Source organism: Lactuca serriola, chromosome 1 (assembly GCF_051521515.1).
Source record: "Lactuca serriola cultivar US96UC23 chromosome 1, Lser_US96UC23_V15, whole genome shotgun sequence".
Taxonomy (NCBI): domain Eukaryota; kingdom Viridiplantae; phylum Streptophyta; class Magnoliopsida; order Asterales; family Asteraceae; genus Lactuca; species Lactuca serriola.
In genome coordinates, this window is record NC_136408.1 from 71,265,330 (window position 1) to 71,289,580 (window position 24,251).

Consider the following 24,251-nt stretch of genomic DNA (forward strand, 5'->3'; position numbering starts at 1 on the left):
TTGCAATTAACGCATTAGTTTTATTCTTATTATTCTTAAAAACTTATTTATCCACTTTCCAAATTATTGAGCCTTAATGGAAAGCTTACAACATAATAAAAATTAACTTTTTTATGAAAAAGTCCTGAAAACCTGTAAAATGTTGCGTTTTGGCCCATATTTAACTTTTTAGCAGGTAAACTACTGGTGGCATGTCAAGGTGGAAAGAGGTTGTCGTGGCAGCTACACGTCAGCACGTATCATTTGTTTGAAAAAAAATAATTTTTATAAAGAAAAATTGGATGGAAAGGGACTCGAACATGTGACCTCCATCTCCCAAGGCAAGCACCTTAGCCTGTTGGGTTAGAACTTAAAAGCCTTTCTTAAAATCCCTCCTTAACGTTTTATATATAATGCATTATATGTTGAATATTATTATTATTATTATAGTAAACAAAAAATAAATATATGTTTTTTGTTCTTCAAGGTAGCAGCACAGCACCAACCACCGAAACAAAAAATAATATATATATATATATATATATATATATATATATATATATATATATATAGAGAGAGAGAGAGAGAGAGAGAGAGAGTTAGGTTCAAATGTTTCTACTATCTATTGTGTGCATATAAGATTGATTCTAGACCAAACATTTTTGTTATTTTAAGAAAGTAATTAATGCATATTAAATGTTAAAGATTTAATTAATATTTATTATATCTTCAACATGTAATATGCATTAATTATTTTTTTAAAATAACTAAAATGGTTGGTCCAGAATCAATCGTAGATGCACACAATATATATATATATATATATATATATATATATATATATATATATATATATATTCAAATGAGAACATTTTTGAGATTGAGAACACTTGAGATTATTTTTTAGCCTATGAGTTAAAAAAACACATGCGCTTTTTTTTTAATTGCCTTCAGGGGTATTTCGGTAACTTTGTTTTTATGACCGTATTCTCATCTGATTTTGTTTACGTTTGTGACAAAGTTTGGTCGAGAGTATCCATTGAGAATTGAGTGATTATCATCGAATTTTACGGAATTGCTTCTAAATCTTACCGATTTCTAAGATTCTTTATACAAGTGTTTTCTTCTTCGATTCTTATAGAGAAGTAATTGTATCGTCGTCGTCGAAGAAGTTAGGTCATAGTTTGTTCTATCAAAAGGTACAAAATATTCACTTTGCATAACTTTTTTTGATGATTAAACTATCACATTTGTATTTATTTCATGTATTTTAGTAATCGATTCAGTTATTTAACGTTTTGATTCGAAAGGAGTTAAGTTTAAGATATTGTTCATCAAAAAAGTAAAAATCATCAATTTGCAGAACTTATTTTGATCATTAGTTGTCGATTGTTGCATTGTAACTGGATTTATGAAGTACAAATCGAAAGTTTTGAGTTCAAAAGGAGTTAGGTTTAATATATTTTTCATGAAATGCCAATTCTTCCCTTGTAGCTACATTTATGCGGTTTGAATCGATATCATAAGCAAATAATTGTGATTTATACTTGCAGAAAAACCTAAAACATTCAAAAAAAACATGTGATTAGTATTTGTTTATAATATATTATTTCAATCACATGTGATTATGATCTTTTTCAGTAGTTTCTTCATCCTTCAACATGTACACCATCTCCTTTTGTGTTGTTGTTGCATATGCATCAATGCAAAAGTAGAAAGTCGTTAATTTAATTGGTTATTGCATTTAAAAGATTCAATTTTGGCCTCCAAAAGCTCCCCTCATTGAGCTAACAATCATGTTCTTCAAGTGACCCTATGATCATGTATATGTTATAAACTATAATACAATTCTTTAAATCATATATGATTAATATATGTTATAATCATAAATATTTTAGTCATATATGTTTAAAACCACATATGATTGATATATGTTATAATCATAAATCTTATGTAAGGGTGTTGAACGGGTAATTTTTTCGGGTTTCGGGTAATTCGGGTTTTTCATGTTAGAAAAATTATCCATTACCCTACCCAAACTAAATTCGGGTATCGGGTCGGGTTTGGGTAATTCGGGTATTACCCGAAATATATGACTTTTTTTTTTTAATTTCACCTAAAAATAAATTTAATGAAATAAATACGTCGTGCTTTATTAGTCTTGTTTATATAAACAAACGAGACATAAACGAAGTTACTCAAGCTTTGAACATTGAGATTTTCTAGTCAATAATGCATGAGATATCAAGTAATTTTTTAACAACTTAATCTAATCTAATAAGATGTTAAAAAAACAAATACCTATATATCTTAATTTAAAAGTTTAAAATGTTTAAGATAAATATAGCCATAAGTTTTGCCATGTTCTAAAGTTTCGTTAAAATAATGAGTTTGTTAGTTGTAATAAAAACTATAATCTAGAAAACAATTAAGTTTTAAAAAATGTGATGATAAATAAAAATTACTTTTAATATTGTTAGTGTCGTATTGTCATAATAAATATATTTATGTTTTACAATAATGATAGTTAGTTTAAGCGTGATCAAATATCTGCTACATAGTAAAAGCTCTACAAAAAAATATATTTTTAAAATAATTTGGGTAATTCGGGTATACCGACCCGAAAAAAAATCGGGTAACCCGATTACCCGGAAAAATTTACCCGATACCCGAAAAAATCGGGCGGGTAATTCGGGTATCGGGTATTTTCGACAGGGCTAATCTTATGAACATTTACATTTTATTTTATAGTTTTTTAAATCATATATTATTAATATTTGTTGTAATAATAATTGTTTATGTTGTTAATGACAAGTTCTATTGTTTGATAATGTCTTTTACAAGCGATAATGTGAATTTCTTTAGAAATGAAGATCAAATTAATATTGAAGATGTTAATGAAGATGTTGAACATTCAAGTCATCAAATCCAAAACTACATGGATTCAGATTTTGAACATTCAAGTAAAGATGCCACCACAAAAGATGTCGCCGCTAATACTCTGTTGATTTATTTATTTATTTATTTATTTAACATTAAATTTATAATCAATCCAAATATTAATCCACATAGCATTTGAAAATTTTGATAACTTTTTATAGAAATATTAATACATATACAATCAATCCAAAATATTAATCCATACCACATTAAGTATTCTTCCAAATTACAAAAACATTTCATAAAATCCTAAAGTAACTACTCGTCCTCGTCATCATTTCCTTCATTATTTGGCGGCGGCAACGAGCGAAACCACTCTTCCAATGTTGCAGAACAGGCCGGGTACTTTAGTATTGTTTGCAGCATTTCCAACTATAAAGAAAACAAAATATATTAACAACATATCATAATAACATTATAATTAATTATACCATTTTACAAAATATCAACATATCAAATACACTTAAACATACATCTACTTTCCATTATAGCATTTACTAACAATTACCTGTGATTGTGGTTGTTACTGTGTCATTGGTTGTTCCTGATCGTACATGGACACAACGGTAGGGGTTTTACGCCCAATGCCTCTGATATGTCCGCGTCGAACACCCAATATTCTTTCAAAACAATCTTTTATATCAGTTGGTGCTAGACTGCTTGCCTCAGAAGTAGCTTGGGTTCGTTGGTTTATCTCCTCGAGTAAAGCATTCTGTATTTTTAAATAATAATAATAATCATAAAAATTAGATTACTAAATACCTTTGGCGATATAAACACTTATATGAAAAATACAAATTAACCACTTACGTATTGTTGCTCCACTGCAGGACTATAAAATACCCCTCGGCGATTAGAATTAGCCTTACGAAAAACTTCGGTTCGACTGATATCCTATTTAACATTAAAAATTAGATTATTTATACTTTAATAAATATTTAAATATATCATAACTTACTTCTTTGAAACATGCATTGTTGTATGAGCTCGACCCCCCTCTGTTTACAACTACTTGTTTTGCACGACATTCTTTGTTTGACGCCGAACGCCTTAAAAATTATGGCGTTTGAAAATGTTCGACCGCCTTCGCCTAATTTTCATGTGACATATCATTAGGGGGTTGTTCAATGCGGCTGAGATATGTGTAGGCCCCCCGATTTCCTTAAAACAAGAATGAGCTTTACTTTTCGGCCTTGTAAACTTTTGCAAGACTCGAATCAATGCTCTGCAACAATTGAGCACGCTCCGAATCCATGTCAACCTTATCCAAATCAAATTTATTCTGCAAAACACAAAAAATTTAGTTAATTAAATAACAATCACAACTAAACTTAAAATTGTATCCAAGTTACCTTTAGATGTACAACTGTTGCGATCCTTAAGACGGGGGAAACATTGTACCAACCAGATACGTTGAAAGGGACATTGTTCCGGAAATACCTCCCAATTTCATGTGTGAAACAATTACCACGGTTCCCGATAGGGGAATATGTGATCTCCCTGTCGAAATCCAAATCTACGGGCTTTCCCTTGTTTGCCCGTATCAACTTTCCCAACTCGATATTTTTTGACATGCCCCTTCTTTTTTTTGGAAGCTCGGCTGAAAAAATAAAATTAAAAATATTAGTCACAATAACTTATTATAAAATAATAAAAATAGTTAATAAATATATCATAATAAACTCACCATCTTGTTCGTGCTGACCACGACCAAAGCCTCCTGGAGGTGGTGGATCCCCGACTCCATCACCTCAATGTCCAAGCCCCATAACAACGACCATCATGGCCAAGAGTATCGCCCAAGTAAACCTCGTCTACAGCCTGTAAATTACAAGATGTCCCACTCCAGTTTAATTTATTATTTTTTTAAAAATAAATTAATTAAAAAAAATAATAAATTAATTGTAAAATCAACTTAAAGTAGTTCTAATTTATTATTTTTTTTAATGTTTTTTTTTTAAATTAAACCAAATGTATACATCCAATTTGCATATTCCAATTTCATCGAATTTCATACAGTTAAGCCAAATGTATACATAAATTACAATTAAGCCAATTTCATCCAATTAAAGCCAAACATTGAGTCACTAACAAAATTAAGCACTTTGAAACCATATACAATACATTACTAGAAGTAAGTTGCTATTAATAACCTAATTAAGCCAAATGTATACATCCAATTTGCATATTCCAATTTCATACAAATTTATACATCTAAATTTCATTTTAAGGCAATGTGGTATAAACATAAATTACAATCCAACAAATGTATATATTCATGCCAAATTTCATTTTTAAGCCAATGTAATCTAAACATAAATTACAAAACATACACAAAATGCATAATAAAATTCCCACAAATCTGAAAAAACATACAATCCAACAAAATGCATACAATACAACAAAATAATCCAACAAAATAACCCAACAAAATGCACAACCACTTCATATCTCAAAATACAAACATCATCACTCAACAAAATTGAAAATTACTAACAGTTTATCATCTAAATTAACATCATAACAGAAAAATCATAAAAAAGAGGAGGAATTCGACCTCGATTGGGGACAATTTCGGAATGTAGCTCAAGGTCGCCGGTTTTGGGGCTGTGGCGGTCTTGGGGGAAGGAGGGGATAGCACCGGTCCCAACAGGCACTTCCTAGTCCACCAAGTCGGAAGAAATAAGCGAGATTGAAGAAAGAAAGGAGAGAAAAAAGAGAAAAGAAAGAATAGTGCAGAAAAGAAATCGTAGAAAGGTAAACTGGAATGGGATATTTGCACGCGCATTAGCGGCGACAGGCAATAGTGGCGACGAATGCGTATTAGCAACGACACTAGGGCAATAGCGGCAACCAGTGGAGGGAAAAGTCAACGCGTCTTTTCGCTTTCCTCTACAGTCGTTGGATTGAAAAGAAATCGGACAGATGGGGTTAGTTTGACGCGGATCGTTGTAGGCGTCAATTACATGTCGCCGCTATTGCCTTGTGTCGCCGCTAAAGGCGTCGCCGGTAATGCTAACCTTTCTTGTAGTGATATGATTAAAACAAAAGCATAAGATGTTCATAACATATTTTAATCACATGTGATTGAAATCTGTTATTAACATCCCCAACCACATCATATATGTACTTGAAATCAAGGAACTCTCTACAATGAACCGCATGTTCCCCAAATGTATCCAAACATGTCTTGCGGCAAACTGGGCATATCTCATGAATTAGGAATAGAGGAATCATGAGGCGGTAACGAAGGATAGTTCGATACTTCACAGGAGACATATGTTGGCCAAGGCCATCAATTTGGATAGGTAGCAGAAAATCCTGAGCATGAGGTGCCCGAAGACACTCAAAAACTGCTTTCTGTCTAACAGTCATGTCGAAGTCGACTTCCATATCTTTGACGATTTTGCTAAAAAGGGCACACGCCAATGCTTTTGGGGATTTAAGGGGAGCGGTGTCTTTATTAGTGAAACTGCTAAAGTCGAATCCCAGAATCGTATCGCAAAGACGAGTCATAGCACATAGGTAATCAGAGTCCACACCATATATGTCACTGTCACGTAAGATATTTTCTTGTAATACCCAAGATTGGGCCCTCGATGCTACAAATGTGTAGGAGGAAACCTCGTATGCCGAGTACAAACCCAAACCACCGAAACGAATATGTAAGGAAGTCAGACACCATTGGATGTCTCCAAAGAAGGGGCCTCCACATACCACCATATCCTCGATAGACCTACGCAATCCTTTGTCAAAGAATAAAGCTGCTTCTTTTATATGCACCAACTGGCAAGTCCTTAAACCAAAGAAAAGTTTTGCAATGCCCGTACATGATCGAAGCAAAAGGAGCTCACACTGCGGGTCACATAGTTGTGGAAGAAAACTCATCAAATCAACAACATTGACCGCTCTCTTCATGGTCAGCCCGCTAATAAACTATGCGTCTCTGCTAAGGCATTATACAAGTATGCATCCAAGTAACACATGCATTTCATAAGCTTCCACTTAGTCATGAAGAATGTAACCAAATATCTAATGAGCATAAATGGGTTCATGATGAATAGTAACTGAATATGTAATGAGTATTGTTGATAATGTTAACTATGCTCTTAACAAATATTAAGGGTTTATAAATCCAGAGGTTCGTGGATGATATTAGCTAAAAAATATTAAAAAAGTACCTAAAGAATATCAATTGAATTCATTAATATTTACCTAGGAGTGTCATAATCTCAGAGTAACAGTAACAGTGTAAATGTTGATTCCTCTTTAGGGAGGTCGAATTAGAAGAAAGATTTGCACCATGCTATTCACGGGTGTTTCCCCTAATTTAATGACTTAATTTTCTTTTTTGTCTTTGATTCTCGGATTAACTCATAAACTTATATTTTGTGTTTTTTCCAGATTAAACCTCAAATTTATTTTTTGCCTAAAAAGTGATCTTCTATTTTTTCGTTTTTTTAGACCAGATCTTTTTAGTGGTATGGTAGAGTGGAGTGGTGGGGGTGGGGGCAATGGTGGCAGCGGTGGTGGGGATGATGGCGACGATTGTGGTGGTGATGGTAGGGTGGTGGTGGCAATGGTGGTAGTAGAGGTAATGGGGTAGTGTTGGTGCTGATGATGGCGACAGTTGTGGTGGTGATGTGTGGTAGTGGTGGTGATGACGACGGTGATGGTGATAGTGAGGGAATTAGGGGGTGTGTGTATATTTTATCTAAAAAAAATGGAATTAGAAAATTTTGGTAAACAGTTTTTTGAAATTTTGTAAATTCTGTCATTTTGGAAAATGAAAATTTTCCTTTAAAATTTAAAAAAAATTGTTGAACTAAATGCGTTTTTAAAATTCGTATTTTTCTTGAAATTTTTTTCCAATTTCCGAAAAATGGTTCATTATTTTTGTAACTAAATGCATGATAGAGGCCGAGACGTTATAGGACCATCTTCTCCACACGAGTCCACCACGAAACCCAAACGAGTCATCAGGCTTCCAGCTCGTTTCAGAGAATAAGAAGTTGAGAAACCCTAGTTTTGACTAATTCTTATTGTAGTCGTATGTAGTTAGAGCACTTCCATAGAAGTCCTAGTCTTTAGTCACGATTTCCTTATTTCCAGCATCTAGTTCTTATTTACAGCACTATGATATATCCCCTCTTTAAGTTTTCGTTACTATCACCCTGATTAAATGTGAAGACTATCTGACTTTGATATTATTTTTTTAAGTTTACATCAAGCCAAACGTCATGAAATCTGGATTTAAAATTGTAAACCCTAAATTCAAACTGAAAAGCACAAAAAATTAAAATCATACCTTTTAAACAGGGAAATCGCGGCTGAATAATTTGAGACCGGTTGATAAAAACCATCGCCGATATTTCATGAACCAAATCCATCGAAAACAATACACATATATTGAAATCAACGATTCCAACCTCCACCTTCTTTAACCAACGACTACTATGATATGATTTGCAGAAATGAATAAGAAGTTGAAAAAGGGCATAGAGTGGGTTTACATCTGTACAGTCCGACGCATTTAATAGGATCTGCCGTTTAAAAAAAAAAATAGGAAATTACCAAATTCACCTTGGAGGGATCTAGAAAGTGGAAAGTTTACTGAATGCTGACACGAAATGCATGGTCAATTAATTCATTTTATGCAGTCAAAAAAACATGATTAACTTTTGGGCTGTCAGTGTTTTATTAATTTGAGTAATACATTGGTTAATTTTCTAAATTTATTGGTCCCCATTACCCTCTAAAACTAAATAAAACAATATTTTTATATTACGAATTATTTTCAATCAAATGGTACATACTAAAAAAAGGATTTTTAAATAATCCAAGGATATTGAATAGATTCCAAAACAATATTCAGATTTTTTTCTTTTCCTATTAAAATTATAGATTCCAAAACATTATCACCCAAAATGCTAACAATTAAAAGGAATTGAGCCTCAATTAAGGGTGAAAGAAAAACAAAAGAGAAGGAGTAAAGTCGTTAAATGATACATTATTGTTACAAAATATTATCATGTCCATCTGTTCTAATGTCTCATGACTCATCATCGTAATCATCCGGAAGCAAATGAAAAACAAATAAGAATCCAGAACATGAATCTTTTATAAATACAAACAAAAATTCCAATTTTCACGCCAAAATAAACAAGTCATTAAAAAAAAATCACATCTTTGGATTCTAAGAAAGATTCATTACATCATATCATATAAACCTGTAGAGACAACCCTTTTGCAAAAAACAAAACAATCTTTCACCACACTATTCACATCACAGAAACCAATCTCAAAATCTCCACACCCAAAAAAAAAAAAAAAAAAACCCTATTAAAAAGAATTTTCTAACCTTCAACAATGACAATATCTCCAGGTGTCACATCCTCATTGGTCAATTCCTCAACCCCTGCAGCATTCTTTTCAGCACCAACTTCTATCCAATCCTCAACCTCAAGAGGATTTACAGATGGGATTTGGACTGCTTCAAATTCCTCATTCCAAACTGGATCCTTTTCTTCATCTTCTGTTTTACCAGTATTTTCATTTGACTTTTCGGGTTTGACCATCGCTTTGGAAGGTGAGGTTTTTGCTTTGACTTTTCCAGTTGACTTTTCGGGTTTGACTACCTCTTTCTCATGGTTGACTTTACCTGATGATTCAGCCACAGCGCTCTTGTTTCTGCCCAGGTTTGGAGATTTTGGACGTGTGGGTGGCATCTACAAAGGGACAAAATAGTAATTTGGCATGCAATACTCAGCCAAGGGTATCATAGTAACTTACATCATAAAAAGGTCTCTAGAAGGATAAACAGTGTCGTTCTGTCTCTTGTGCATACACATAGATGTGTAAAACACAAAGGCTAAAAGAGCAAAAGTGAAAAACTCGGTAAAGGGCAAAACTGTAATTTACCTTCTTCAGTTCTACTTTTGGAGGGGGTTTTTTGTAAAACTTTGGCAGTGGGGCAGCTTTAAATGTCAAACTCTTCCTTAATTTCTTGATCTCAGCTTCTTGGCTTTCCTGCATATTTGTAACCCCATGAGTTAAAAACATTGACTTGATTATAATTTCGTTGACTAATGAGTTCAAAGATTCTTTGACCTTTGACTTTTCTTGCAAATTAGTCTTCTCCATTTCCTTTGCATGAGTCTTTTCCTCCAACTTTGAATAGAACTAATGTAAAAAGATTAAACTTTGTTGATTTTTATGTTATAAAAAAGGGGTAAACATGCAGGGGCAATATGGTAAAATCATTACCTGTCTTCGCTTTTCAGCACGTTCATCCAACCTGAAAGAAAAGCCGGATGCAATGTTCCTATGTTGCCCTCTGTGTTGTGACATCATAAAATAAAATTTTAAAGAATAATCAGTTTTTGAAATCAAGAAAAGAGAAGAAGTTTTTTTTTTTAAAAAAAAAAACATGAAATTTAATCAAAAAGTAAGCAGAGAATAATACGATGAGGTAGAGGAACGAGTGTCATCATCTTCTCTTGGTTTTGAATGTTGCTTAACTGATCTGCAATTGCAAAACAGCCTCAAAAATTAATCAGGGGTATGTAGGTCATTTCAAGATTTGTGAACTTTGTTTCATAATGTTTTTGAGATGATGTGTTTACTTAAAAGTCCATTAATCTATCTTGCTTGACACATAAAGGAAGATTAAATCTTCCATCACATACAAGGGTAAAACCGTAAAAATAGAATAAATCTTTAGAATGCAATATTTCATCGCTAAGGCAATGTGCAAAACCTTGAATAACTAACTTGGAGTGATTTAATAATACATTTCCTTAGATACCCTTAATATATTATCCGATCATAAGGAAGAAAGTTTAAATCTTGCAGTACTTACAAGGGTAAAAACGGGAAAAAAAAATTGTAATTATGACAAACACCCATAAGAAATCAATTGAATGGCTTACAAGGAGTCTTCAGAAGGAGGGCAGTCTTCATTTCCATTGGATTTTTTGGGCTAAAACAAACAAACAGTCAAAAATATAAACTAAGAACATGTCAATTTATCAAAGAATCAAAAGAGTAACGGAAAATATGAAAGACATTTTTACCCTTGAGGTGTTTAGGCCTGTGACTGAATGTAAACTGGCTCTCCGGGTAGCCATACCACTACTCTTTGCAGTCACTTCTGTAGACTTCACTCCAACAGAAGCTCTCCTATTAGCTGTATACAAACTAGAAGATCGTGATGAGCCAGTTCCATTGGTTAATGTGGCTTTACCTTTTGATTCAATTCGTGGTTTCACAGGGTGCCCAGCAATGGCAGTCTTCATGGAATTAGGGTTTGGGGTTTTAGCAGGAAAAGATGAATTCTGAGACGGATTTGACTTAGGATTGCGAGAGGAAGAACTCGTACTAGGGATGTTTTTAACTACTTTCTTGTTATTTGAAGTCGCGTCGTTTGTTGAAACTTTAATGGAGTTTTTCCCTCGAATGTCAGACGATTCAATGATTTCAATCACTTCAACTCCTGTTGAATTAAGGGGTTCCTCGACTGTATTTGAGTTTTCTTCCTCTTTTTTCACATTCGGATCTTCATTAATAGCAACACCGCTTTCATCCTCTAAAACAACTTCGTTTCCAGACTCCATCCCTATCGAGAATTCATTGAAAATGGAAATCAAACGTCAGTTACTATTGCAGACGATGAATTATAGAATTATAAATCCAGCGAAAGTTGAACCAACTAACACTTCTATAATGTCGAATACAATGTTTGATCACTTAATTTTGGGATTTTAGTTGAACCCACAAAAATGATAAAGAATCTAAGCAACAAACACGTCGAACTTCACTGTTTAGGGTTTTGAAACACTGTAAAATAGATAGAGAAGATTTTGACGCGAGTGTTGTCGTTTTCTGCTTACACAATACGAAGACCATCAAGAATCATTCCTTTTCCAACTAATTTCCAATCAGTACTACGAAATCAATAGATAAATATGCTAAGAACAAAAAAGATAAAAAGATCCAACAAAAACAAGAATCAAATACACTCGACCCAGAAGTCGAAACCGTCAAAATGGGATAAACTGGAGCAATTCTTTTTTCTGTAAAAAATGACGAACAATTAAGATGAAGTATAAGGGTGTACCTCGTTTGAGAAATTGAATAGTAGTAGGAGTCTCTGGAGATGTGCTTTCAGAAGAATCTCAGAAGAAGTATGAAGGAGTTTGTGTTGAAATTCAAATGATATGAATGAGTGAGTTGGCTACCGAGAGATTACAGGGAGCGTGGAGTGGATCATGGATGAAAATGGTGGGAATGGGGGTAAATTTTCACGCAAGGACGAAATTGCCACAAAAGCCACTAACCCCCCTGAGTTGTCGATTTTTTTATTATTATTTTATTTTTTCGGAGACAAAATAACGACAACTAAAATAAACGAAATATATTAATAGATTTTATTTTTGAAGTAATCTAAAGAAAACTTTATAAAAGGAAAGCCGATTTTTTTAAGTATTTGTACTTTTGTACCGCTGAAAATAGTTTATTAATTTTTTGGGATTCCAATATTCATATAATTTCATATCTATGATATACAAAAAAATATATTTTATAGTTATATAAAATATTGAATTTTAAAAACGAAAATATGTTATTTTTGATATATTATTGAGATAAATTTATATTACTCTAATGTAAATAAAAATAAAACGATCTCAATTATATATTTAAATTATAGGGAACATTGCGTAATAAAAATCATAATAAAAAATTAAACTAAACTATTTGAATCAACTATAAAGATGAAACTAATGATATCAATGTTAAATTTAATAATATAAAATGTTAGTATTTATAATTTAATGAGTTGGTTAGGGAATAATTTGTCACATGTCAGAAAAATGGGTATTGAATCTTAGGCATGGGTAGTGGTCACACTCAACTACTCAACTATTCAAAAAGGGTCGCATTCAATCTATTCAAAAAGTCTAAAAAGTCTTACCAACTCACCGTCATTTCAGTTTCACTATAAGTTCACTACCAAACCACTAACATTTGGAAATGGTTATTACTAGGCCTTTGAAAATTAAATTAATTTTTTTAGTTTGCAATGGATTAAAAAAGAACAGCTTCCTTCCTATCGGTCCTTTAAAAGCCTACTTCCTTCCCATTGGATGTCTTCATGTGTCTTCACCACCACTAAAGCCTACTCCTAGTCCAATCCACGAGCCTCTGGGTAAGTGTTTACTGGTGGGTTGGTGTGTCACATAGGAAACTCATGCGTGAAATGTTTCCCATACCGGATAGCCTTAAATTAATGAAGATCGTGATCATGTGTTGTATATGTAATTAGACGAATCTACGCCCGTTGTGTAAATATAAGTAAAATATTGATGAATATCTTGTTATTAAAAAAATATAGCATTGTTACTAAGTTTGAATTAATAATTGTGACATTAACTTATTAAAAATAATTTGTTTATTTTAAATAAAATATAACATATATAAATATTAAAATTACACCATCTCAATAGTCACTATCCTACATGTAGGTTGTGCATGAAAATAAAAATAAAGGTATTGCTTAATTTATACTTATTTGTAATTATGAATGGTTAATCAATTTATATAAACATATTTTATAATTATGACATTTTAATGGAATATATTATAGGTTTTAAATTACTTTAAACATTTAACATTATATTAAACATTTATTACTTTTAAATTACTTTAAAGCTTCTTAACGTTGGTTCTATATTTAACATTATATTGAAACTTTCAATATTTTAAATAATTTTAAAATCTATCTCTTTTGAAAAAATTATTATTATAAAAAGTAATTTTTGATCTATTTTTTTGTTAACTTTTTATTTTTTTTATTTGGGTCTTATATTTAAACTTTTTGATTATTTAGAAAAAAAAATTAAAATAAAGATTTTTATTAAATAAATAATTATTATTAAATATAGAAAAAACAATTAAATTACTGTATTAATTAGAAAAGAAGTTAAGAAGTTAGAGGTTTCAAATGAATGTGGTGAAAGAAAAATTGTATATTTAATGATACCCGCACGTTGCACAGAATACAATAATATATTTGAAGTCTTTACAAACATTATTTTAAATATATCAATGACATTGTTGTTGGCTATTATAAAACAAATCTTATAATAATTTGGTATAAACATTGTTTGTTTTGAATTATATGATAATATAGACATCTTTTAAAATTCTATAATTCTAACTGTGTCAATGACCTCTACCTATAGGTTACTCGTGAATAAAATTAAATATAATATATGGTTTCATGATATAGTTGTTGTTACGATTAATTAATGTTAAAAAGTTTATTTGTTGAAGATTTTAATTTATATCATTTTAATTATTTAATACATCAAAAAAATGTTTTTAAAGGTAACCATTAAATTTTTATATACAATGTTACTTTTAACTATTGTTGTTCTAAGTTATTTAAAATAACATATTTGGAAACTTTTAATTATTTTAATTTGGTTTCAGAAATTTAACTTTTTATTTGATGAATATTGTTAGTTTCTTTAATTGTAATTAATAAAACAACAAACCTTGTTTATGTTTTTAAATATAACATTATAAGTTTTTATATAATATTACTTTTAACTATTCTTATTTTAAGTTATTTTTATACTATTCTTAATGATTATAAAAAATAGTTTCATGGTTTTTTTTTTGTTAATTTAGATTTAACACTATAATTTATAACTTTTGATTGTGTAACAGCCCGGATTTCCAGGTATTTTATTGTTTTGTCTTTTTGGTGTTTTGAGAGGGGACTCGGCGAGTTGGAGCTCAGACTCGCCGAGTAGGGTCGCGTTTCTGGACGCGGGATTCGTCTGGACTCGGCGAGTCCAGGATATGGACTCGGCGAGTCCACGCTGTTTAATGAAACCCTAATTTCTCGGGTTTGAGACCTATTTAAAGGGCCTTATGGCCGTCATTTGCACCCAACAGTCCATAGAGAGAAACCCTAGAGTGCTTTAGCGATTTGAGAGAGAAAGGAAGCATTTCTTGACATTTGTGTGTTGTTTAGCAAAGAAGAGGAAGGTTCTAGCCAAGAGGAGGCAAAGGAGACTGCTATTCGGTGGATTTGAAGCTTAGCCCTTCAATCTAAAGGTATGATTTCGGCTCATCTCTTGTTTTGGGAAGTATAATTGATTTTAGGGTTTCTTGTGACCTTGTTGAGTTGATTGGATGGCCAAATAGTCCCTTGCTAGTGATGAGACTTCGGATCTGGATCCATAGAGGTCCATAGGGCCTCATTCATCAAGCTTTATAGAGAACAATGGAAGTTATGACCTTGTGTAGTGAGATTTGTTGATAATTTTTCATAATTGGTCATATAGAGGTTGTTTATGCACCAAGTCTGGGGCTTTACGTGGTGAATCAATCTAGGAAGGCCAGATCTATGAATTGTTGGAGTAGATCTGACCTTAGAAGCAAGTTTGAGTGATTTCATGGCATGGACTCGCCGAGTCCGATGAGCAGACTCGGCGAGTAGCTTGAAGATTGCCTTGGACCGGTCAGTGAGTGGTCCAGTCGAGTCATGGGTTGACTCAGTGAGTCAGGGCGAGTTAGAGAGGGTTGTCAAGTGGACTGAGTCAAGCTAGGACTCGCCGAGTCGTTCTTGAGACTCGGCGAGTTGAGTCGGGGTGGCCCCGCGATTTCTGCCAGGTGAAACTCGTCGAGTCAGGGGGGAGTACTCGACGTGTAGAAAGGAAATCCTAGAGAGCTGGTGAGAACGTCTAGACTCGCCGAGTTGCCGTGTGCACTCGCCGAGTCCGGTCAAAGTTGACCGTTGACCGTTGACCATTGACCTGTGTTGACTTCTTAGGGATAGTCAACCTTAGAGATATAAAGTGTTAATTAGAGTCATGTGATGTTATAGGAGGATTAGAGCTCGGAGGATCGAGCACGAGGGATTTCCAGGATTCGTGAAAAACCGAGACACGCGAGGTGAGTCTTCTCACTATACTTTACCTTGAGTAGGTAATCAGAGCTATGTGTTAGTGTATGTATGTTATGTGTATGCTATGTGTTGTACTGCATTATTTCTATGTGATTTATGCTGTGCATGATTTCAGAGTTGGAACCGGAAGGTTCCTAGAGTTAGAACCTGAGGGTTCACAGAGTTGGGTGCACGGACCCATAGAGTTATAGCCTCGAGTGGCTAATATGTGTTTTGTGTGTGGTATTTTGGGGAACGCACTAAGCTTCGTGCTTACAGTGTTAGTGTTGTTGTTTCAGGTACTAGCGATGACCGTGGGAAGGCACCAGCTTGATCTGTACACACGCAGGGGACTTTTGATATATTTATGTGATCTTGGGAATTGTATGATACAGATTGGAATTTGAAACTTAATGTTTTTATGAAATTAAAAGAGAAATGTTTTTATTATATTGCGAAAAATATTTTCGAAATTCACGGTGCTACAGATTGTTTATAAAATTGTCTCTCGATTTTTTTTTTCAAGTTTAACTGAAATTTTGATTTAAGTTAACCATTTAACATTATATTGAAATTAATAATTTAATTATTTTGCATCAAGTCATAAATTATACAAAATTTAAAGATAACATTATAACTTTTTATATAATATTACTTTTAACTATTCTTGTTGTAATTTATTTTTATACTGCTTATTTAAAAAAATCTAATGATTATAAAAGATAGTTTCATGGTTTTTTTTTTTTTTGACAAAACTGCAAATTTGGTCATTGTGGTTTGCTAAAAAATTTGGATAGGGTCAAAAAAGTTTTTGACTTGCATGGAATGCCCAAAATCAAAATTTTTGCGTGATTTTGGTCCTAAAATTAGTAGATTCTTGTGGTTTTGGTCCTTGGAATACCTGAAATGACGGTTTTGCCCTTCTAATTTCTTTTTTACATTATTTTTACCATTTATAATGTTTTTATAACTACAAAATAAAAAGAAATTAAAAAAATATACACCCCACCATATGGTCTCTCTCTCTCTCACTCTCTCTTAAAAAAATATACACCCCATCATAACGTCTCTCTCTCTCTCTCTTTCTTTCTCTCTCTCTCCCTCCCTCCCTCCTAATCCTCCTCCTCCTTCTTCTTCTTCTTCTTCTTTAAAACTTGCAACAAAACACAAATCTACTTTAATATTGAGTGTAAGCTACATTGCAACCAATTATTCCTCCATCCTCTTTTCTTCGTCGGAAAACCTAAACAAAATAATGATAAAAAAGACCCACTGGGGACTGCCACCTCTAACCTACAACTGGATCAAAAACACCCACCGTTACATATTCAAAATCAATCTCCAAATGTTCCAGAGACATCGGTTTTACGTTTCCTTCAAATGAATCGAGCTGTCAAAAAACCAACAAAAACTTACCTTAAAGTCTTCAGTCCATCAGTTTTGCATTCATCAATTTAATCCCACAAAAAACTCCTAATTCCTCACTAATAAACACGAATTGCTGAAATTGAACAAAAATTGATGAAATTGAAACTCACAAAATCTTTAAGATAATGAATGGATCCTAGAAAATCTCTTCACCATAAAATCTACACCTACCCACATAATAATAAACATGAATTATAGAAATTGAAAATCAAAATTTTAAGCTAACTTAGAAATTTTCAGAAAACACAAAATCAAATCTAAAATGGAACCTTAGAAGATTTCGATGGCTGAGGGAAAGAGATTAGTAGGCTGTCAGAAGTTAACACGTTTCAAGCTGTCGAATTTATCAAGGATTCAGTCTAGATGGCAGGCTTCAAGCTCCAAAACTTAAACCCATTGGCTTGAGAAGAATAAAGGGGAATGGAGGTAGTGTGAGGTAAGAAACTTACCAGCGAGAAGGGTAGACGACTGTTGTAGGGCATCTTGACGGGAAAGGAAGGTGATATATATGGAAACGAATTGATCATGGAAGTCTTTTAGATGATTAAGAGAGAGAGATATGTGGGATGGGTATTGTGTAGTCAACTGGTCATGCGCGTTTCTTTTTTTTTCTTTTATATTTAAACAATCAAAATAAACAAAGAAAATGTAAAAAAAGAAATAATAAGGGCAAAATAGTCTTTTCATATTTATTTGGACCAAATTCACGGAAAAATTTTGATTTTGGACCGTCCATGCAAGTCAAAAACTTTTTGGACCCTATCCAAAGTTTTTTGCAAACCACAAGGACTAAATTTGTAGTTTTGTCCTTTTTTTTTAGTAAGTTACATGAATGGTTCCTATGGTTTTGTGTAATTTGTGTGTTTGTCCCTAACTTATTTTTTTAACTCGGAAGGTTCCTACTATTTGTTTTTTAACTCGTAGGTCCCTAACTTAAATCATTTCCATATAATACGTATATTATAATTTATTTATACTTTTACTTCATAATCTTCTTGTATTATTGTGTTGTACCCACACCTCCTCTTATATGATTATATAGGCGTTAAAACACACTTTCATACATCTTTTTATAAACATATTAGATTATGAATGACTCAAACATATTCTTGATTTTATACACACACAAACACACCAAAAACACACCACCCTAAATCGAGTTTATTCTTCATTATAAGCACTCACGTCCAACAAAAAATATAACACATGACATGGATTGTGTTTTAACCATAAAACTTGATTCAAAATCAGATTTCATGGATCAAAAACATTCAAAAGTGGAGCCCTTTGGTTCTAGAGGTTTTAAGGCAAAACCAAGATAAAAAGGTGTTGTTTTCTTGGTCTAAATTCAACACAAGACCAAGCAAGGTTAAGGGAGCAAGAACTGGTCTTTGCAACCCTAAGCATTCAATGAATTAGATTCAAGACAAAAATGCAAAAATGGTCCCTATGGTTTGTCATTTTTTGTGGATATGGTCCAAACCTTTCAAGAATTGGATTTCTGGTCCTTATTGAGAGGTTTGTTTGTGGAACAAGTCCCTGGGGTTAACAGTCGTTTGTTTGTGGCTGTTAAACCCCTCACGTGCATTGCACACGAGGGCATAAATGTCTTTTTACTTGAGGGACCATTTTTACAATTCTTGAAATAAACCCACTTGTTACCGTCTTAGCGCCATATTACACACAAAATCACAAAATGTTTAGTTATTTCTTCCACTTCCATCTTCTTCGTCATTCGTTTTGAACGCAAAAACCCTAATCAAGATTTGGTCCAAGGTGTTTACTTGTTTTTACTTTTCAACTGTAAATGATGTTCGTAATGTGGGCGATTAGGCCAAAAGGCGAGACATATGACATCACAAATGAATATGGTTAGTTTCACTTATCCTCTGTTTACGAAATTTTGTTGGGTTTCTTGATGATCTGAAGAATCGATCCCAAAATACAAATATCTGATAATTTCTTACTTTATTTTTTTGTATATTGTAGAGCGTGTACCAACAATGTTCACCATAAAGCTACACCATGGTGGAAATTTTACAAAGCTTCCAAACATGAAATATGTTAAAGGTGAAGTGTGATATATTGATTTAGTAGACATTGATGAGTTCTCAGTTCATGAACTAGACTCAATGATGCTAGAGCTAGATTACTCTGTACCCCCAGTAATATATTACCATTTTAGGATTCCTCATGAAGACTTGGATTTTGGTCTTAGAGCTTTAGGGAATGATAATGATGTCTTGAATTTGGCTCAATATATTGGAGATAACAAGGTCATTGAAGTGTATACAGAACATGAACAAACTAATTTGCTGACCTATTTTATGTCTCCAAAAAGAAAGCAAAAAGTTATTATTAAGGAGCTCTGTGATGGTGATCTTCCAAAAGAAGCAAATGTACCTCAAGTACCAGAAAAGGATAAAACCCCAATAATATATGAAGCTAATGATCAAACACAGTTGGCAGGGTATATGTCCTTGATACTCTTTGACAGAGTCCCTACACAAGTTTCACCACAATATAGAAGAAATGGAAGGGTGAACTCAATAGTTGGTAAAAGTTCTTGTGCCAGGAAGCTTTGTTTAGTTGAATTGGATGGTGTAGTAGAAGATCAAGGTGGTGATCATGCTAAATTGGATGATGTTGTACAAGATCAAGGTGGTGAGAATCCTAAATTAGATGATGTGGTACAAGATCAAGCTGGTGAGCATGCTAACATGGATGATGTGGTACAAGATCAAAATGCTAAGCATGCTAACATGGATGATCTGGTACAAGATCAAGGTGGTGACCATGATGACTTTCATTATGAGAACTTTTCTCATGATCACTTTGATCCTTTTGATGGAGAACATTATCAACCACCAGAAGATGAGAATGTTGAAGACCATTAGTCTGAACATGAAAAGTCTGCTGAAAATGATGATCTTGGGCCACAATCAGAAGAACAATATGATGAACTTGTTGATGATGACAACAATGTATTAGAAGTGGAGGTGGATATGGTTGACTTTAACCTCAATCTTGATAAGGATGATGGTTGTGTTCAAATAGATGGGTTTCATAACGAGGTTGGGACAAATGATGAACATGAGGACATAGAAGTCATTGACAATGATAAATGGGATTCTATAGATGAAGGGTCAGAAGATGAAAGGAAAAGAAGATGTGTTCTTAATAATTTGGCTAAGGAGAAAAGATGCAGTCTTGGCAATGTCCAAAAGGCCAGTTTTTATGTTGGGCAAAAGTTTAAATCAAAGAAAGAATTGAAAGAAAAAATTGACATGCACGCATTAGAAACTAGGAGGAATTTATATTATAAAAAGAATGATAATCTTAGACTTCGGGTATTGTGTAGAGGTGTAGTCCCTGTCATGAATGCAAGTGGGGTGGTGGGCCTTAATACCAAAAATAAAAGCAAGGGCAAAGAGGTAAATTCAGATAAAGTAAAATGTAGTTGGTTCCTTCATGCTTCTAGGTCAAACACATAATCTTCCTGGTTTGTAAGGACATTAAATGACAACCATACTTGCCTTCAAAGTAGGAAGATTAGAGCTTGCACTGCTACTTTTATATCCAAACGAATCATGGACCGAATCGACACGAATCCAGGGATTCCTCTTCGAGCATTGCAGGAACAACTTCAAAAGGACTTCGAGGTTGGTGTTTCTATTGACAAAGTATTCAGGGCCAAGGCTATTGCAACTAAGATCGTGGAGGGTGACTATACGAAACAATATGAGATCTTGAGGGACTATGTCCTTGAATTGCAAGCAACCAATGTTGACACAACTGTCAAGATTGATGTTTACAGTGAACAAAACCCATCAAACCCAACGAGGAGGTTTAAAAGAATCTACATTTGCTTAGATCCCCTGAAAAAAGGTTATAATGCTGGCCTCAGGGATCTTTTGGGTTTCGATGGTGCGCATATGAAAGGACCATTTCCTGGGCAAGTTCTAACAGCAGTTGGGTTGGACTCTAACAATGGTATTTACCCCATTGCTTATGTCATTGTTGAGACAGGGAACAAAAGTAGTTGGATATGGTTCTTGTAGTGTTTAGGAGAAGACTTGGATCTTGGTTCAAACTCTAACTTTACCTTTATCACAGATCGACAAAAGGTATCTCTTTCTAACTTGTATTATTAATTACGTATTATTATATAAACTAAATACTTAATTTTTGTTATTGTTTTAGGGTTTAATACCAGCAATAGCCCAACTATTCCCATGTGCTGAGCACAGGTATTGTCTCAGGCACATACATCAGAACATGAGAGTGAAATGGAAATTGAAAGAGTATAAGGATCATTTATGGAGATGTGCAACTGCAACCACTGTACCTGAATTTGAACATTGCATGAGAGAATGTAGCAACTATGATAAGGAGGCATGTGAATGGCTTAGAAAGATTCCTCCAAAACACTGGGCAAGAAGCCATTTTACAGGTACATAACTTACCATAAATTACTATATGTTAAATGTGCACTTGTACTTAAAACAACATGTTAATTTTTTTAACAGGCAGAGAAATCTCTGGTATACTGTTAAACAACCTTTGTGAGGTATTTAACAGCAAGATAATAGAGGGAAGAGATAAGCCTATCATAGGTTGTTTGGAGTATATTAGACAATACTTAATGAAGAGAATCTGTAATGTTATGAAGGTGATGGACAAGGCAAAAGGGCCTTTAACACCCACTGCAACAACCATATTGGATGTAAATAAGTCTCATGCATCACGTTACATTGCTAGGTGGAATGGGGGTGAGAAATACCAAGTCACTGGGGCATGGCAAGATCAACATGTTGTAGATGTTAGGAACAACACATGTACTTGCAGGAAGTGGGAGCTAATAGGCATCCCCTGTAAACATGCCATTGCAACCCTTTATGAAATTACCAAGAACTCAGAGGATGTTGGTGACATTTACAGGTGGGTCAATAAGGTATATTGGTTCCATACATGGAAGAATGTATATTCCTATAAGGTAGAGACCATAAAAGGAAGAATAATGTGGCCTAAAATTTTGTATCCCACCACACTTATCCCTCCAATACATCATAAGCAACCAGGTAGGACTACAAAGAAGAGGAAGAAAAGTGAGGATGAAAAATTGAGTCAGAGTCAAATAGGGAGTCAAAGTCAGAGTGGTACTCATGGTGTAAGTCAGGAAGAAGGCTGTAAAGTGGGTCCTGATGGAGTTCAAAATTTAACAAGGAAATATGTCAGTGTAACATGTGCAAAATGCAAAAACAAAGGTCACAACTCAAGGACATGCAAAGGTCAAGGAGGTGGAAGTTAGGTGGAAGTTGAAGATCAAGGTTGTGTTTGTTTTGGCAGATGGTATTTGCTACTTTTGGAAGTGTTTTGATGTTAAAAAACTTATGACTTATGGTTATTTTGGTTTTCATTAGTATGATAAGTATTAGAACATATATATATATATATATATATATATATATATATGTGTGTGTGTGTGTGTGTGTGGTTGCATATTTTGGGATAATGTAATTGCATTATATGCTTGTAGTCTATTATGTAATTGCAGCCTTGGTTATTATGGTTTTTGGTTATTGTTGTGTATTATGTAATTACAGAGGATTGAAAAGATCGAGGGTAATTTCTGAGTCTTGATGGACCTTTCTTATTATAGGCCAAAGGAATAGCTAAGGACTTCTTCCCTCATTCTCATCAAATTGGGGTAGCTCAAGAACTCTAGAATCTCTCATAAGTTGAATAAACTCTTTTATGCTAGTGGAATTGGGAAGCATGATAAGTCCGTACTCCACATTCTAGCTTCATCCTTGGTTTTCAAAGAAATTGGTCTTTCTAAGTTGGAAAGAGGCCTTTGGGCAAAGAGCAACTCGAAAGTACTTGACTTCAGTCCCAGTACTGAAAGATGTGACTTCAGGAGTGGATTTCGGAAGGAAAGACTTCGTTTACTCACCCTATTATCTAGCGGCTCTTTCTGTGCGTGGTTCTCTTTTATACTCTTGATCCGGGAAGCAGGCACTCTTCTGTAAACCTTCGAGAGGGTTCGTAGACTTGCTAACGGTTTTAAACCTCACTCAGGGAGAATCTAAAAAAGTTTTTTTAAGTGTTCATAAATCGTCTGTGAACAAATTCGACTTTATCATCAGAGGTTTAAAGAGGTAGTGATTCTAGGACTAGAGGGAAGTTCAAATTGACCAATGTGATAGGCGAAGAACTAACTTCTCTGGTGTCCGTCAAAGGATTCGGAGGTAGGGGATGACCTGTAATTAATCTGGCTGTTCGGGTTAAAGGGAAGGGCCAAAGGAAAGTAAGCCGGCTTACTTTTTTGCTCCCAGTCAAACTTTCCTGGATTACTTAATTGGTATTGGTGTACTGGCTTACTCACACTCTTTACCCGAAGCATTGAACCCGAGACTGATTCCTCGGTGCGAAGCGCAAAAAAGGAAGTTTGTTTTCCAGTCCATTAAGACAGGACAGGGACTTCTAATATAATACGTCATTACTCGTTGCAGCATAAGTGGTATTCGAAAGCGCCTCTGAGGTCAAAAATCAAGTTTGTTTGTGTGCCATTAGTGGTAGAAGTCGATTAGAATAAGGGACCAAACAGAGTGTGAGAAGCTCTTTCTGGTGGAGGAAGTTGATCTTAATAAGCCAATTACCAATTCAGAATGACAAGACAGGCTATACGCCGGGAAGGGGAGGCTAATAGGATGGCGCAATCCGACATACGAATGGAGACAAGCCAATAGGGACAGCAGTAAGGGGAGTTCGACTTCAAGCAGTCAATTATTCACATTAACCTTTCTTTCACCTTAAAAAAACTACAAAGAACCTTACAAAAACTACAAAGAACCTTACAAACAACATAAGCAATTCCATAAAATTCATATTTATACCAGGAAGTCAGTTACTACATAAACAACTTACTTTGACCTTACAAACA

General features: G+C 33.8%; 2 protein-coding genes and 1 long non-coding RNA gene across 6 annotated transcripts; 1 reads left to right on the forward strand and 2 right to left on the reverse strand.

Annotated features, from left to right (window-relative positions):
- Nucleotides 1-3,053: 3,053 nt before the first annotated feature.
- On the reverse strand, nucleotides 3,054-8,424 carry LOC145091855 (uncharacterized). 3 transcript variants are annotated; one of them, XR_013702318.1, is made up of 8 exons: nucleotides 8,228-8,424; nucleotides 5,477-5,579; nucleotides 4,607-4,740; nucleotides 4,272-4,519; nucleotides 3,878-4,201; nucleotides 3,730-3,813; nucleotides 3,428-3,631; nucleotides 3,054-3,291 (listed from the first exon to the last, which is right to left on the reverse strand). It is a non-coding gene; the product is annotated as an uncharacterized LOC145091855 (long non-coding RNA). The 3 variants fall into 3 exon arrangements; XR_013702308.1 differs by lacking the exon at nucleotides 5,477-5,579 and having other exon boundaries at nucleotides 8,228-8,423; XR_013702317.1 differs by lacking the exon at nucleotides 8,228-8,424 and having other exon boundaries at nucleotides 5,477-8,157.
- A 665-nt stretch (nucleotides 8,425-9,089) lies between these two features.
- Nucleotides 9,090-12,231, reverse strand: LOC145091863 (uncharacterized). Of its 2 annotated transcripts, none has more exons than XM_079029685.1 (8): nucleotides 12,038-12,231; nucleotides 10,995-11,536; nucleotides 10,851-10,900; nucleotides 10,385-10,444; nucleotides 10,186-10,255; nucleotides 10,030-10,101; nucleotides 9,841-9,948; nucleotides 9,090-9,647 (listed from the first exon to the last, which is right to left on the reverse strand). In XM_079029685.1, exons 2-8 carry the CDS (start codon nucleotides 11,532-11,534, stop codon nucleotides 9,276-9,278), a joined length of 1,272 nt encoding a protein of 423 aa, XP_078885811.1. In that variant the 5' UTR covers nucleotides 11,535-11,536; nucleotides 12,038-12,231; the 3' UTR covers nucleotides 9,090-9,275. The 2 variants fall into 2 exon arrangements, with proteins under 2 accessions (XP_078885811.1, XP_078885819.1); XM_079029693.1 differs by lacking the exon at nucleotides 12,038-12,231 and adding an exon at nucleotides 11,635-11,734.
- Nucleotides 12,232-20,895: 8,664 nt separating this feature from the next.
- On the forward strand, nucleotides 20,896-22,941 carry LOC145057033 (uncharacterized). The gene is made up of 5 exons (XM_079004796.1): nucleotides 20,896-21,343; nucleotides 21,422-21,432; nucleotides 21,509-21,758; nucleotides 21,835-22,259; nucleotides 22,912-22,941. The coding sequence occupies exons 1-5, from the start codon at nucleotides 20,896-20,898 to the stop codon at nucleotides 22,939-22,941; spliced, it is 1,164 nt and encodes a 387-aa protein (XP_078860922.1).
- Nucleotides 22,942-24,251: the final 1,310 nt, after the last annotated feature.

Bases quoted from the DNA above. Each gene is read 5' to 3' on its own strand.
- LOC145057033 (XM_079004796.1), top strand. From the start codon at position 20,896: ATGGACCGAATCGACACGAATCCAGGGATTCCTCTTCGAGCATTGCAG. The intron at 21,759-21,834 runs GTACATAACTTA...TTTTTTTAACAG, and splicing joins GGCAAGAAGCCATTTTACAG to GCAGAGAAATCTCTGGTATA. The intron at 22,260-22,911 runs GTATATTGGTTC...ATGTAATTACAG, and splicing joins TTTACAGGTGGGTCAATAAG to AGGATTGAAAAGATCGAGGG.
- LOC145091863 (XM_079029685.1), bottom strand. From the start codon at position 11,534: ATGGAGTCTGGAAACGAAGTTGTTTTAGAGGATGAAAGCGGTGTTGCT. The intron at 10,102-10,185 runs GTAATGATTTTA...TTTTTACATTAG, and splicing joins GTGCTGAAAAGCGAAGACAG to TTCTATTCAAAGTTGGAGGA. The intron at 9,949-10,029 runs GTCAAAGAATCT...ACAAATATGCAG, and splicing joins ATTTGCAAGAAAAGTCAAAG to GAAAGCCAAGAAGCTGAGAT.